Source organism: Sabethes cyaneus, chromosome 2 (genome assembly GCF_943734655.1).
Source record: "Sabethes cyaneus chromosome 2, idSabCyanKW18_F2, whole genome shotgun sequence".
In the NCBI taxonomy this organism is placed as follows: Eukaryota; Metazoa; Arthropoda; class Insecta; order Diptera; family Culicidae; genus Sabethes; species Sabethes cyaneus.
Genome location: NC_071354.1, coordinates 243,109,472 through 243,125,917, shown reverse-complemented (window position 1 = coordinate 243,125,917; position 16,446 = coordinate 243,109,472). Strand labels below are relative to the sequence as shown.

General features: G+C 40.1%; 2 protein-coding genes across 7 annotated transcripts in view; one reads left to right on the top strand and one right to left on the bottom strand.

Annotated features, from left to right (window-relative positions):
- The window catches only part of LOC128737916 (serine/threonine-protein kinase N), a 214,563-nt gene that overhangs the window by 75,871 nt on the left and 122,246 nt on the right, over positions 1-16,446 (bottom strand). For all 6 annotated transcript variants that reach the window (XM_053832689.1, XM_053832685.1, XM_053832688.1 and 3 more), the window contains one exon: positions 8,509-8,948. In XM_053832689.1, coding sequence (XP_053688664.1) covers positions 8,509-8,948 — 440 coding nt within the window. The remainder of the gene's footprint in view (positions 1-8,508; positions 8,949-16,446) is intronic.
- On the top strand, positions 6,334-8,378 carry LOC128737917 (UDP-glycosyltransferase UGT5-like). The gene is made up of 2 exons (XM_053832692.1): positions 6,334-6,751; positions 6,813-8,378. The coding sequence occupies exons 1-2, from the start codon at positions 6,560-6,562 to the stop codon at positions 8,196-8,198; spliced, it is 1,578 nt and encodes a 525-aa protein (XP_053688667.1). The 5' UTR covers positions 6,334-6,559; the 3' UTR covers positions 8,199-8,378.

Below are 16,446 nucleotides of genomic sequence, written 5' to 3'. Positions count from 1 at the left end.
AGAGCGGAGAATTAGCAGGTAAGGGAGGGTCATTGAAGCAACGCGTAAGGAGTTGTGTACCGAACCCACTTTTCCTCTCAGGCTCTGTGGATGGCAGATAGTGATGAACCTTTGAACCACATCAAACTGCAGCAGGGATTCAACCGATTACTTTTTTCTACCGAGGTTACATTCAGATTTATTCAGTTCGATTAGATGTGTAATATGAACGCTATGCATGATACAACCAGCGGGTCATACCTTCGATTGTACAGCAGAACGAATGCGTTCTGATTTTTTTTACATTTTCGTTTAGATCAACAAGCTTCCTTTACAGTTTGGAGCAGTGAATGACTGCAAAATAGTCAATTGACTGACAGGTCACCTCACTAACGCAACTAAAGTAACCGAGCAATCGTATTGAATACTATAAAAAACAACCACTACGTTTGAAGTAGTGATCGGTATGATGTTCCATGAGTAAAACAGTTTGTTTGTAAACTGAAGCCGCTTTTTAGGTATTTTTGTGCTGCGGTTTTACTTTTACGCCAAACGGATTCCAGTCCAGGGCTTGAATCCGGCTCGCGAGTTGACTGTGACTGCGAGCATACGTGCGCTCCCTACATTCAACTTGCGCTTCGAAAACGATGACTGTTTTTTAAATCCAATCAATCTGTCGCTTGCACAGACAGCAGTCTACAATCCATGTGACCTCTCAAGAGAAGCCAACAGTGGGACAACAACTGTTAACTGCTTTACGTTCATATTGGAGAGTGTGAATTGCAAACTGACCGGGAGCAAAAGGTGATGTATTTTTTTGCTTCTCTTTTTGTCTCCAAATTAGCTACCCATAGTAAAAATTTGTCTCCCGATGGCGGTTCGACGCAAGCAAAATATTCATTTGGCATGGAAGAAGTCGTTGTATTTTCTCTAACCGATCAACGCCGTTGAGATAATGGGGATTCCACCGAGAAATATTCCAGCATCGAACGGACAATTGTGCAGGGAATTCCGCCGAGAAATATTCCAGCGTCGAACAGACAAGTGTGCAGTACAAATTCTTCAAGCAATGTATATCAGTGGGTGGAACTTTTCGCGATTCTTAAAATTAGGACAAGACTGTGGGATGCTGAAGCAACGATTTAGTTGGAGTGCTGCTTGAAGATAACCTGTGAGTCAAGCAGGACTCCCAGTTTCTTGATACAGGACTCTCTTTTAATCAGTTCAGCGAAGAGATGATATCTGAAAAGGATTGGACATTTTTTCCTCAAGAACTACTGAACACTTGCTAATGTCGAGCACCATTTTCGCTAATATCATTACACCATCTTGAAAAGTTCTCCAGTTGTTGTTGCAGAAACATGACGTCTACTTTTTAGACCTAGAGAAAGATCTCAAGATCATCAGCAAAGAAAAGCATGGGTCCTCGTAGCAAAAAGTTCACATACTTTTGAAGTATAGCACGAAGATGAGCGAACCCAGATGACTGCCTTGTGGAAATACCGAACGTAGCAGTAAACTCGCTGAATATTGATTCTCCGATTTTAACACCCAGATACCGATCAGCCAAGTAGGACTTCAGCCAAAGCAGTATGGTGCTGCCAAATCTCATCTCCTGTCGAGTTTGACAATCGTAATTTCATGATTTAATTTATTAAAATCAGCAGGGAGGTCGCCACCTCGACACGGTATCCGTAGCATAAGTAATAAATGAAAAAAGATTCGCCATGGTTGATCGACGTGGCATGAATTCATGTTGAGAATCGTCGGTGAACTGGTCTCAAATCACTTTTTCGAACAGCTTGGATCAATGTTGCGAATCGAGCGAGAAGTCAACCATGCCTACTCACACGCGAAAGAGTATGAGAAAAATAGCATTCAACGCTTACGCCGCACTCGCAGGCGTAAAAGAAACAGCTGCCGGTGCTGTGTGAGATATTTTGCTACCTACATACTCGCGCACGCTCATTCTCACATCGTCTTCCCGCATGGCTTATTCTCAAGGTAAAAAAAAACTCTTGGGGAATCAAATGGCCGTGAGGCTGGTTTGCATTACTTTTTCTTCTTCTTCATCTTCGCCCTCGATTCTACTCACGGGCGGGAGCGCGAGCCCTCGCGTGTGATCGGCATCAGCAAATCGGGCCGCAACGACGAACGACGAGCGACAACTGTAGCTATTAGCTAAACACATACGCGCAAAAACTTGTTGCACTGCATGATAAAATAAGAGCGGTAGTTTTAAAGGGATGCCCATGTCCGCGTGTTCGTTAGAATAAGTACGGGTGTGAGAGAAAATTAGACCACACGATTGCGGGGTTCGCAACACTGGCTTGGATGTCGCACACAAGGCGGCGATATCTGGACAATTATCCATGTCCTTTTTATCACCTTTCTTATGAACCGGAGACATAAACGACATATTTCATAGTGTCGGAAAAATACCGGTAGACAGAGACATATGGTGAAGAAATTGAAGTAATGAAGCTCTAAATTCAACTGAGGGGACATCGAGTTACTTCAAAACACGGCCCCATCAGCGTCAATAAAGCCGGTCAATACATTATGAAAATATCTTTCATTTTTTTGTCGAATATCAAGTAAAAAGGCTATCAGTTATTAGAGTACAGGAAAATTACGGGGCTAGTGCAAAGATCCTATTGACTCTGTAGCGGCACCGTCCAGTCGAGATTCGAACATACGACGACTGGCTTGTTAGACCAGCATCGTACCCCAGAGATAACTGGGCGGGCAAACGGAGTCCAAACGGAAAGCGGAGAGTGGCGCAGACGTATGAACCGCGAGCTGCAGCATCCGTTGCTTGGAGATATTCCCCCAAGAGAGAAACCTGGTGAAAGCCGGAGGCTACGGTGGGGTGGGCACGTCGCAACGATGCCGAACGACTGTGCCACGAAAACTGTTCTCTTCAAGAACCCCACGCCGGCACCAGAAACAGAGATGCCTAACGTGCTAGACTAGATGGTTCGACCAAATTGAAGCCGTCTTGCGTGTGTCGAGACACTCTTTATTTTATTGTTTAGACTTATTCGAAGGTTCGACAAACTCAAGATATGTCTCAACGCGGCTAAATTCCCTATCACACGATGCAATTCATTACGATTGAATTGAAATTAAAGAAAACTTTTTTCTTGCAAGCTTCATCAGTGTTTGAGTTTGAAACCTTCGAAGATTAAATCTTTTCTGTACTCGTCCGACCGGAGATTCCAGTAGAGCTAGTGCGGAGTTCAGATTGGGTATGCATTTTCGAGAAGCGGACGGTTTTGGCAATAAATCCTAACTAACGGGTTGCTTTGAAAATGATTGTTGCACGATGACAATCAAATGCCAGTTTCGGATCAAGCCCGAAAGCCCTTTTCAGAACCTTTTTGATTATCGACTCTCTGATTGTCGTAGTCAAATACGATAGGCGATTGGATCTGATGGAATGCAATTATCTCGCATTTGGTAATCCTAAGGGCCAAGCAGTATAATTTGCATCAATTCACAAATGTGTCCGAATTTCACGATAGATCAAAAATCCGGTCGCAACGGTTCAATGCCCCCAACAAGGAAAAACCAGTGCCAAAAGCAGAGACCGGGTCGTTAAAAATAAAATAAATAAAAGTGGTCCAAAGTTACTACCTTGGGGTGTCGAATTGGCGACGAATAGCCCAGAACCGAGTATAGTAGGGAGAAGCGCATGACACAGTACGGGCCACTCCGACTCCATGCTGCTAGAAGAAAAAGAAGAAGCTATCTGCCTGAAAAATCAATCGACTATAATTGAGTAATAAATCTTGCATGAAGTAATTTATTTAAGCGTGCTGTGATATCGTTAAGAACGTTTAACTGCATTACGTTTCTGTTATTGTCATTATATTATTCTTTCTATATACCACTCTAGTTGATTTTTTCGGTGAAAATAAAAACTATGATGCTTTCAGCGGACGTTTCGTCTTACTATCCTTCAGTCGTTGACTACACCAACTCAACTAGAGTGATATATAAAATTCACGGTGACGATCTCTAACAATATTATGCTTTCTTTTCTGGCAACTTAGTTGCCCAAACATTCAATAAAATAATAATGATCAGACGCTAATGCAGTATAAATTATCATTTTCCTTCGCACATCAACCTGACGAATGCAATTAAAGCATTAGTTTTTCGTCAAAAATACTTGAATCAGTGCACTGCAGTGCCCACGAAGCCCACATTCATGTGGTCTAATTTTCTCACACACGCGCTCTCGTTCTGACTACCACACTGGTATGAGCATCTCTCTTGGACGCCCTTTTTTGTTTTTCATGCCCTGCGACGAGTTTTTGCGACTGTGAATTTAGCTATCAGCCATGGTCCTCGCTCTCGCTCGTCATTGCAACCCGAGCAGCTGATACGGAACGCTCACGAGGAGAACCTGCACTCTTCCCGTGTATGAAGCGAGGGCGTCAGATGAAAAAAAAACATGTTTAAACCAAAATCTTCTGTCATATATCTTACTCACGCTCGCGGCCTGTTGACTTCATGAGCGGGCACGCAGAACGATGTAGTGAGGCTGTGTGCCTGCGAGTGTGTCGGTAGCAGAATGTATGCTAACAGCATCAGCGGTGGTTTATCGTATGCGGGTGTCAGTGGAGGAAGCGTTGAATGCTTACGCATTAGTTTTCTGCATGTTATATTTCTTAGTGACGCTGTCTCGAATTTAAACTTTGAATTGATACTCTGCGGGAAGACGTAGTACTACGTCAAAAAAAAAATTGTTGGTTATTTGACCAATTTCGAATATTGGTATAACTTGGTTTACAACAGCACAACATTGAGATTTATGTTTTTACATCACTCGTGTTCAGGAGAAATATTATAAACAAACTTTTGGACCCAGCATGGGTAACAAATTTTCACCAGAAACTTCATGGAGCTCTTAAGGGGAAATGAGCCGTCGTTAACTTTTCGTCGGAAAGCCCAATTTTGGAAGCTGTTTTTGGACCCAAAACAGGGGTTTCGTTTTCGAAAATGTATAGAAGAATACATTCTTCTTGCCAATCTGAACACAGAGAATATATTTTCATAAACAGACTTTTTGTTTCGAACAAAAAAAATCTCCTAAATGATTTCCAGGTTAGCCAAGAAAAACTTTCAAGAAGCATTACCAACCACTTTTCGCATGTATACAAACGGTAGTTAGATGGTGTGTACGCCATATTCAAGTAATAATTTAGATACTATTGTACTCTTTAAATTGCTTCAGAAGCAAGCTTGTAATACTGCTAATAAAACTTAGAAATCCTCCGCCACCTTCTGACAGCAGTTGTACATTCAAATTTCGTTTAATGTCGGCAATAGGAAGGACATAAAAAAAATCGGTCGTAAAAAAGGAGGACGTGAAAAGAAAAGATGTTATTTCTATCTTTAAACAAAAGCTACGCAATTGTTACGTTTATTATGTGTCGATCGGTATGTAAACCATCGAAACTGTTTCTGAATTCACTGAGTTATTCTCAATGTTTCATTTCTTAGTTACGTTGGCTCTTGGCTAGAATCTACAGGACAAACATTATAAACAAACCTTTGGTCTCAGCATGGGTGACACCATGGAGCACGGAGCTTGTTGCGGTAAAATAGCGAAATCAGCCAACCAGCTTTGGTAACTTGCAAAAAAACATGGTTGTGAGAAGAGAAGCCATGGTTTCGCTGTCAGATCATTATACTGATCGGTTTGGCTCATATTGAGCATAATAGAATATTCGAAAAAATAAATAATACATTTTTAGTAGTTGCCGCTGGTGCCTAAAATTAACGTGCCATCGAAAATAAGCAGTTTTTCATTTTATAGCGCACCACCTTGTTAACGTTGTTAACGGAGAAAGAGTTTGTAATTGAAACTGAAAGCATTCACAAAGCTGCTGGCTGAATGACCAGCAGTTTCTAGATGCTGCAATCAATAACTATTTCTGATGAGTCAATTTATTCACAACACGATTTGCGTCGGTACACAAAATACCTTACACTTGATTGCCAATGAATATGCTAGTGTTTGTTTGGTGCAAGCAACGCTTTGCATTTGTTGAAGAGAATAGAATTAGTATGATACTGATGATGTGCATAACTAGTTAGTTTTCTTCCGATACACTATCGGATATGGGTGTTTAGAAAAGGTAATGTGATGTGCATAGTTAAATTACAAATGCTATTTTGTAATTTTTTATTTTCTAATAGTACTAATGTGTTGTGATATTTCTAATTTATAAACTAACATTCCTCTCAAAATAAACCCCCTAATGTCTAGGTTACCACAATTATGATGAAACAAAGCAAATAAGTGTCGAATCACTCGGGTCAAGCGACGGAAAGACATTGTTTTCATACAGACTTGAGCCACAACCGGAATCTTATCTGATACGCTTGAGCGACAACCGCTGGTTGTTATCTAGTGTGTCTGAATTTAAATCGAAAGAAAAAAATACAATTTATTGCTTGGCGATCCAACGATTGGAACACCGTGGCATCGGTCAGCACTCGGCAGAATAAATAGATAAGACAGATTGAAGTGTTAATTCAGTTACGCTGTGGACCTCATCTGTAGATGATGATCGGAAGAGAAGTTGCAATGAAGCACAATTGGTTGAAGGTGATTTGCGTTTTTGGTGCCTTTTTGCTTCCCAAGGCAACGCCGGTGGACGGTAGTCGAATATTATGCATTTATCCCAGCCCGGGCCGGTCGCATGTGATAGTTGGACAGGCGCTGCTGAAAGGCCTCGCCGAACGTGGCCATCAGGTAGGTAGTTTGATCTCTTATTTTTGTTTGGTGAATGATGCAATGTTTTGTAACAAATCAGGTCACAATGGTTAGCCCTTTCAAGCTTTCGAAACCGGTTAAGAACTATCGGGAAGTCGTTGTTCCGGTGGATGATTACGTCAGCAAAATGACAAAAAGTTTTCTCGAGAAACCACCAAACATGCTGACAGCGTTTCCAAACATGATGCAGAAAATGCTAGCAGTTGCCAATGATACGGTTAATTATCCCGCTTTTGTGGAACTAAAAAAGGAGAAATTCGATCTGGTGATTGTGGGACTGTTCATGGCAGATTTTGTTTTAGGTTATGGTACCTATTTCGGAGCTCCGACTGTGGTTCTGTGGACTGGCGGCAATACTAAATTCACGTCGGATCTCGTAGGAAACCCAAGGGCGATTGAAAGTGCCGCCAACATGTTGCTTGGGCCACAAGATGTCACTAAATTCACTTCTCGACTGAAAAGTTTTCTGATCGCAAGTGTCGAGAATGTGTTCACTGCTTATGGTATGTATAAACAAAAGCCATACTACGATTGGAATTTTCCGTCCGATCGCTATCCTAGTTACGCGGAGGTCCGAAGGAATGTTTCGTTGGTTTTGTTGAATACGCATTTCTCCCATGGAGGTGCCAGGCCGTATCTGCAGAATATGGTCGAAGTTGGTGGGTTGCAGATCAAACCAAAACCGGATCCTCTTCCGAAGGATATTCAGGAGTGGCTGGATGGAGCGGGCGAGCATGGTGCTATCTACTTTTGTTTGGGATCGAATCTAAAATCAGCCGATCTGCCAGTGGAGAAAATGGAAATTTTTGTAAAAAGTTTAGGAAAACTGAAGCAGCGCATCCTGTGGAAGTGGGAAACGGACAGTTTTCCCGGTCAGCCAGCTAATGTTATGGCGAAAAAATGGTTACCACAGGACGATGTCCTTGCGCACAAGAACGTTGTTTTGTTCATTGCTCACGGTGGACTGGGAGGAATTGCCGAAGCTCGGTATCATGGAGTTCCGATTCTGGGAATTCCAATCTTTGCGGAACAGGCAGGAAATATGCGCACCGTGCAACAGGAAGGTTGGGGACTGGAGGTGGATTACATGAATCTTAATGCGGTAACGTTTGAAGGAATGGTAAAAGACGTTCTAACGAATCCGGTTTATCGCCAGAAGGCTAAGCAAATTTCGGCTGTCTATCGGGATCGTCCCCAAACGGCGATGGAGACGGCCTGCTACTGGATCGAGTACGTAATCCGACACCGAGGAGCCACTCATATGCACTACCAGGGAGCGGATCTAAGCTTTATCCAAATGCTGATGCTGGATGTGATAGCAGTGATAGGACTGGTGCTGTTTTTGATTTTTAAAATCTTAGCGTTTGTAGGGAAACGAGCAGTAAGGCTCATTTGTGGAGGACGAAAGAAGCAAAAGGTTCATTAGGTAAAAACTGTAAAATTAACAATGTAATGGAAAAAATATGTTCATCAAGAACCAGACTTAACTTTCGAAAATAATGCTCAATCATTTAGCACAGCGTGCAAACTCATTCCTTCGTTCTATCTTATCAGGTGTCTCTCGTTATCGGTTTGATAAAGCACATCGTAGAGTAACATAGGGAAACAAAGGTATATTTTGAATGTACAAATACGACTTTACTTTCATTTGACTGAAACCGAAATACCACGAAACTAGTTTATATAGTTCGAAAATGTTCCACAAAAATAAGTAAATAAGAAACGATTCCACTTACCTCTTGCAGTGCCTTTTTGTCGATGGTTTTCGTACTCTGCAGCGTCCGGATGACGTTTTTCGCCCCGTCTACGACGGCAGCCTCGATCCGCAACCGATGCCGCAGCTCGTCGATCCGATCCTCGAGCGAGTTCTCCAGCTCTCGCGGCTTGTTTTCGCCATTTTCCTCCGAAACTTTATGGTTCAGTTTGTTCTGTCGCACCTTCAGTATCCGCAACCGGAGGAATTCGATCTTTGCTTTGGAATCGGCCAGCATCTGGTGCGCTTCGGCGAGCAGTTTCTTGTCCCGCCCGTGGTGCCCGCTCGAGATGGATTGGATCATATTTTCCGCTCCATTTTTCACCTTGGTCTCTATGCTAAGCTGTTTCTCCAGCGAAATGAGCAGTTTGTCGTTGGGTGTCAGTTCCGGACCGCTCGGTGTGACCGGCGAGGGGATCATGTCTGCAATGCGATGGGAGAATAGAGGAACGAATTAGCAATCATTTAGTTAGCTACGATTTGGCTCAGCGGCTTTGTCACAGTTGAATAATTTATCTATTTATTCTAGTTAAGAAGCAATTCACACGATTCGGTGCTTATTGCAACAATGTTGCAACCTTGCCAACGGCAAGGTACGTAGGCCGCAAATGTTTTTGTTTGAGTTACACACTGGCTAAATCTAGTTACTAGTTATTATTCCAGCAGAAACCAGAAACATAAACTTCGCAGAATTCAATTGCGAATTAGAGCAACATTTTCATCGGTAGGCACTAGCGTGCCCAGGCACAAACTAAGCATGGGGCACCCGCCCTTTCAGACGAATGTTTTAACCTGGAAAAAAAGAAGTAATCATAGGATGGCGAATCTATTATTACTTATCGCAAAACTCCGGATTTTCGGGTGCAATTAGATTTAAAGTCAAAGTTGAAATTTGACATTGAACAGGATTAGAAGTAAGCGTTGAAATTGGACTTGACATAGGACATTAAATAAGACTTGAGTTTGGACTGCATTTGGGGTGGGAACTCTACTTCATATTGAACTGGAAATTGGACATAAAATTTGATTTGAAAATTTGATTAATAAAATTGGACTTAAAATAGAATTTGAAGCTCTTATTTGAAATTAGAATTGAAACCAAATTTAAATTAGACATAAGTTGGAATTAAATTGGGCTTAAAGTTAGATCTGGAATTATATTCGAAATTAGACTTGAAATTGGAATTCAAATTGCGCAAATGTCTTGAAATCAGTTTTAAAAATTTGACTTACAATAGAACCAAAAATGTTCGTTTGGTCTGTTTTTTATGTTCCATTTTTACGTCTTTTGTGCCACATTTTTTCTGGTTTTGGCTCCCATTTATCCCCATCCTTTCCAGTTTCCCTGTTTCATACCTCTTTTTTCGTATTTTTCACTTCAATTTCAACTTTTTTTGTTTATCCGTTTTTTCTGTCCCATTTCCCCTTTTTATGTCCCATTCACCTTTATCGTTTCGTTTAACATTTTCCCTCTGTTTTCCATGTTTCCTTCGTCTCGGTTTTTTTTCTATCTCGTAATTCTTGTTTTCCGCAGATTTCTCTAGTTTTCTGTTCCGTATTCTCTATTTTGTTTTGTTTTCCTTGTTTACCCCAGCATTTTCTTCTTTTTACTTTTTTCCTCTTTTAATCTTCCGTTTTCCATTCCATTCTGTTACGTGTTTTTTCTTTCGTTTTGCTTTTTTTTTCATACCAGATTTTACTTTATTTTCTGTCCGCTGCCTCCTCTTTCTCTGTTCCTTTTTTATTCTTCTACTATCCCATTTACGCCCTGTTCCTAAGTCCTGATTTACCCTTGTTCCGGTTCTTTCTTTCGGTTTTTGTATTTTCCTACCTCGTTTTATGTCCCGGTCTTTTTTCGATCCCGATTTCCGTCTTTTTTCACTATTTTGTTCTGTTCCGATCCTTCTCTTATTTCGTCCTGATGTTTTTCCTCATTTGTCACGTCACGTTTTTTTCTCCATTTTTTTCTGTCCCGCTATTCTAGTTTTCTAGGAAGTTTTTTTCTCATTCTTTGTCTCGTTGTTTCTCCATTTCTGTCCAGTTTATATTCATTTTCTTTCTCGCTTGTTTCATGGTTTGTCCTTCTTCCTTCTCATTTTGCTTGTTTTCTTTCACTTTCCAGTCTCTTCGTCTTTTGCCTTGTTTTCTCTCCCGTTTTCTTCTTTTCCACTTTTTCTCTTTTTCTTCTTTCTCTTATGTCCCTAGTTTTCTATTCAATGTTCCATTTTCCCACGCATTTTACTCTCGTGCCTTTCCTGTTTCTTCTATTCTGTTTTTGTCACATTTTTCCGGCCTTTCTCCTTCTGCCTCATTTTATTTTTAGTTTCTATCTGAAGAGCAGCCGGAGATGAGTTACCTTCAGATCCATCGGTAAACCATATGTAAAGTTATTAAGGTCATTACATTTTTACAGGTTTTGTCTTTCGGGTGCTGGGCAACTCAAGGGGGGGAGATGGAGCAAAAAAAAACAAAGAGATTTGTTTAATCACGCAAAAAAATTAAGATTTTTAGCAATTTTTACATGAAATTTAATCGTTAAACCCGAATTTATTATTTTCCATGCAAAAACGTTCCAAAATAAAGTCAAAATCGAAAACTTTTTTTTGGCGATTTTCGAAAATTCTATTACCGTGCAAGCACCATATTCAAAACAGTGCCTAATTCTGAACAGTTGCAAATTTTTCTTGAATATTGACAGAACTCTAGCTATTTAAAGCATTTTAATAATATGAAATCACCAGATGTAGTGATTAAATTGTTTAAATAGTTAGAACTTTGTCAATATTTATGAAAAATTTGCAACTGTTCGGAATTAGGCACTGTTTTAAATATGGAGCTTGCACGGTACTTGTACTTCCACTTTTGTTTCAAGCTAGAAGCGTTAACATTCCGTAAACTTTATTTTCGAGTTCGTTAGGCTGTAAAACCTTCAAATAATAGATTTTATACAAAAAAGTTTTACTTAAGTTTAACAAATTTTTTTTGCCCCCCGATTTTTAGGCAATTGAATTTAATTAATTTTGGAAATATATTCGAAATTAGACTTAAAATTGGACTTCAAACTGGGACGTGAACACGAGATTAGACACATAGTTTTACTTTAGAATTAGAATTAGCATTTTTCATTTTCTCTCACACTTTTACCTCTTTTCTGTTCCGCTTTTTCTCTTTACCAGTACCGTTTTCCGCTTTTTCGATTTCCATTTTTTTCTATCCCATTCTTTATTTTCAATCTTGTTTTTAGTCATGCTTCACAGTTGATGTTTGTTATTTTCTTTCCCGTTTCCAATTTTTTTTGTCCTTTTCTCTTTTTTCCGTTTTCAGTTTTTTTGAAGTTCCGTTTTTTGTCTTTTCTGTCTATTTTTATTCTGTTTCTGGCTCCCTTTTTTCCTAGTCTTCTGTTCCATTTTTCCTGTTGTTCATTTCTTCTTTGTAGGTCTCACGGAACGTTTTTTCCGTTTCGTTATTCTTCTTTTACCGTTTAGTTTCTCTTGTTTTCTGTTCCGTATTCTCTTTCTTGTCTCGTTTTTTTTCTGCTCGATGTTTCCTCTTTCTCTGTTTCTTTTTTTCTTCTTTTTCTGTCCCGATTTTTGTCCTTTTCCTGAGTCCTGAATTTCCTTTGTTTTGTTTTTTTTGTCTATTTACCACCCATTTTCAACTTTTTTTTCGGTCCTGATTGTCGTCTTTCTTCGCTTTTAAGCTCCTTTTCTGTCCCATTTTTCGTTTGTTTTCGTTGTTTTTTTGGTTCGTCTATTCCATTCTTCCTCGTATTATGTCTTGCTATTCTTCATTTTCTGTCGCGTTCTGTTTTTCTTTTTTGTTGCATCCTTTTTGTCATCTGTTTTCATTTATTGCTTCTTATTTTATTTTTTTTTGTCTCGTTTTTCCTCTTTTTCTGTTCTCATTTCTTCTCTGTGTTGCTCCCGTATTTCCACTTTTTGTTGTTCTGCTTTTCTATTCCGTTTTTTCTCCTTTTTCACCTATTTCGTCTCGTTTTTTCTCCACAGTTTACCCTCATTTTTTGGAGTTGTTCCGTCTTTGCTCATAATTTTCTTTTTTCTCTTCCATTCATCTTTTGCTGACTAGTTTTTTCGCTGTTTGCCTCGTTTTCCCTCTTGTTCTCTCAAATTTTTTCCTTTCCACATTTTTTCTCTTTTTATGTCCCGTATCTCTCGCATTTCCGTTTTTTTTTCCATTTTCATTTTTCATGCCCTCTCTCGTCCAGTTTTGCTTCTTCTTCTCTCTTTAAATTAGGTGAATATTCAGGAAAACTTAATTTTCCAGCTCTTTACTTAGGAACAATAAAAATGTTTCATGAAAATTTTGCCATTAAAAAATTAGAAAGTATCTCCAAACAATTCCATGTGACATAGGGTATGTTGCTGCTTCGTCGTAATTGCCTATTCCCGTCCTATCCAAAACAAATTATTAAAATTACGAGCATTTTTATGACGTACAATGCAAAACTAGTTATTATCTAATATTTTAGTTAATTGTCTATCATACGCGATCAATCAAAGTGAGCTGAGATCTATTTAAATGCTTTTTATCATTAAAGAAGGCCTACCAGCCAAATTTCCTACGTTTTTTTCGTGCGACGAAGAAGAAAATGTCGACTAATCGTTTTAATTCCCGTCATTCATAAATGAAAATAACTCATTCAAGACATTGTCGTTATTTTACAGCCAGGACCTGAATTGCTTGACCTGCAGAAATTTTGCAGAATAACATTTGTCATGCCGTCCTACACAAATACATGCGCGTTAGCTTCGTAAACATTGCTGTGATTGTTAGTTTGGACGATGAAAAATTTTGATGGACGGATTTTAAAACGGTACGACGAATTTAAGAAACGAAGTTAGTTGCGTAATTTCAATAATATGCTTTAATAATCGCTTTTCAGTGATTTCAAACTTCACGGATCGGAAGGTAAGTGTGTTTTAGTGAAATCAGCACAAGAACTTTGGGAGTATTCATTAAATCCATCCAACAAATGATGAAAATTAGAATGACTTTACTTACTACGGCGGGAATTAGAAATAAACCCTACCATAGTTTTCTTCTGTAATTTTTCCGCCATCACTTAGCTTAAAATTGGGCTTGAAGATGAAAATGATTTGGTTTAAAATTGCGGTAGACTAGTCTTGAAATTGGATTTGGATTTACCTGAAGTTGGATTTAAAATCGAAGTTTAAATTAGACTTTCCAAGTAACGGCTTTTATGACCAAAACTGGTCATGAAAACCGCAATAAGAGTACAATAAAACTCCCATTATTATTTGGGTTGGTAATGGACAGGATATTAGGCATGATTTTAAATTTAAAGTAGGTATTGAAATTGGATTTAAATTGCACTGAAAATTGTGTTTGTTTGGAGTTGGGCATGAAATTAGAATTGAATTTGAGCTTGAGCTTCGTATAGACTTAAAACTATAGCGGAAATTATACAGAGTGGGACACGTGCCCCAGTGCGGCTCAGCCTGGGTACGCCAGTGTCGGTAGGTACCATGAATAAACAGGCGGAAAAACATTGAAACAATCCCTATCAGCTTTCAGCTTTTCTCACCTACCGGCAGGCAGCAGCTTCAGTAGGTGTACAACAATCAGTGCAAAACATTTTCTGGGTTTTATGTAAAACAATGGTACAACAATTGCATAACACATTCTGCACTCTTGTATCTCAGCTCAGCGCCACCCGGTCGGTCGGTCCGTCGGTTTGTTGCATGGAAAATCTGCATCGGAAGCGCATTGGAAAAACATAGAACAAATGCCACATGGTTGATGCTTAGCATTGAGTGCCGAGAAATGCATCTGTTGTTCAAAGTGTATACAGCATTCCGCCCTCGGCTTTTCTGTGGACCGCTACCACCGACCGCGCTCTGATGGCAGCTTGAATTCATTCATCTGTCGTTATGCCCTGAATGTAGACCAGCAGCAGCAGCGGGTTTCCATCTATTGGTGTGTCCGTATCATGTGTGGGAACGAATATCGATGGCACCCGGTACAATGCACAGTATCCACTATTCGCACATACGTCAGACAACTGAGATGTCTCAATTATATCACAACGAGGGACACAATTATTGTTGAGGCCATTAGTGAATGAAACTGCCGTCGTCAGTTCAGTATAACTGCTCTCGTTTTCCTCTGCTCAAACACTTGAAACGGAGACAGTTTCCCACAACGCAACGGTGTCAACCGAACGTCTAAATGCGATGAATGCGAAGGTGCTGGTCCGGTAGCACAAATTCAATAAATGAGTTGACGTGGGTTGAATTAAGACAGCAAAATTACCTTCAAGTTTCAAGCTGTCTCAAACGTTATAATTTGAAGGAACAAATCACTCCGGATTCTGGGGAATTCCAGAACAAATTTTTTTCTATCCAACCGGTAAGTTACATCAACACAAGCAGTCAAGTTTGATAAATGATTTGCCTGGTTGGCTTTAACACACTGAATCAATTCCCCAGCCACATCGATCGCCGGACGCCGGACAACGGGACGTTGCATTCATTGATCATTAATCTTATTTCCCCGGGGGCAGCTCGTGTCCGAAACGAAGCCACAAACCATCAGCTGGTTGCCGGGCTGGCCGCGTTCGTCGACCTTGCAGCCATTATGGTGGCTCGGTGGCTTCTCGTCCACCGCCAGCCATCCGATTACACCACGCCAATTCTGGGCTGCATATTATAACATTTTATTGTTACATGCTGCGCTTTTGGCACACCAGAAATGCAATCCACGATGCATGAGAGGTAAAGAGTAAAACAGCAACGAAGAATGTGACGTGCCACCACCCCGGCGGTGGTGCTTGGCTTGGCTCGTATCGTAACGGAACGGATGCAGTGCGCGAATTGCACAAGCGGAACGAGCACAAAACCCCGAACAATGCCATTTTTCAATTTCTATTTTATCTATACATCGTTCATTACCGTTTTTATTGCTGTCTCGCCCTGTCTTGTTGTTGTCTTTTGTTCACCGGAAAGACGGTCTCACGAGTCTCGACACTTAGCGTCGGAAGGCGCGTGACAAAATAAGTCTCGAAACGTTCGTCTATTGTCGTTTGATCGTTCAGGACTTCTCATTCACCTACGTCGAGATTCAATGACTATGTACTACACTAATTTTAGAAACTTAATTCCACTCTTCGATCATTCCCCAAATATTGAATTTATTGCACAAGTTGCAGAACCTCTTAGAAGCTTCTGTGTCATCATGACAAAAATATAATCGTCTTATGAAAGGAAGTTCTGCCTTACCAAGCCTAAAGCCTAAAAAAAATGAAAATAAAAAAAAATTAAATTAAACCGAATAAGATTTAAATCATAAGGGGATAACAAAGCACTTCCCAGCGAATGCTTCAGGCGAGCACTTTTTTCGTGTGTGGGAAAACTAGACCATACAAGTGTGGGCTTCGCAACACTGGATAATAATAGTCGAAACAATAAAATACTGGACTGGTTGGAAGCTATTAGACCTTCTATTTCTATTTACTAAAGGGGACCTCGACTCGATTGCAGCAATTATCGAGGCATTACTCTTCTCAATTCTCTCCCGTAGCTTGTCTAGTAAAATGAGACCGTTGGAGCAAACCTTTGTTATTTATTCGCATAATTCATCGGATAATTTGAGCCTAAATGAACACTTAAAAATTATTTACGTATTAGTATTTACATTGTCAAGTGCCAGAATTCGTTGACGGTAAATGGGTGATGGTTCGTCATAGGGTCATTCCACGCGAAGTGTCCGAGCCCCGTGTAATCGACCTTCACGAATTTGAACCAAATTTCGCCAGATTGTTCGTTTTCGGTCAGAAAGCAAAAATCGAAAATTTGGTGCCGATCGGACATTCTCTCGATGATTGGGAGCACCTCCATTTTCAAGGAAAATACCCTTTTTTGTCAAAACCTCTTATTTTCTT

What these genes read in the sequence shown, in the direction of transcription:
- LOC128737917 (XM_053832692.1), top strand. Translation starts at nt 6,560, where the DNA reads ATGATGATCGGAAGAGAAGTTGCAATGAAGCACAATTGGTTGAAGGTG. An exon ending in TCGCCGAACGTGGCCATCAG is followed by an intron (nt 6,752 to 6,812) that starts GTAGGTAGTTTG and finishes GTAACAAATCAG; the next exon opens with GTCACAATGGTTAGCCCTTT.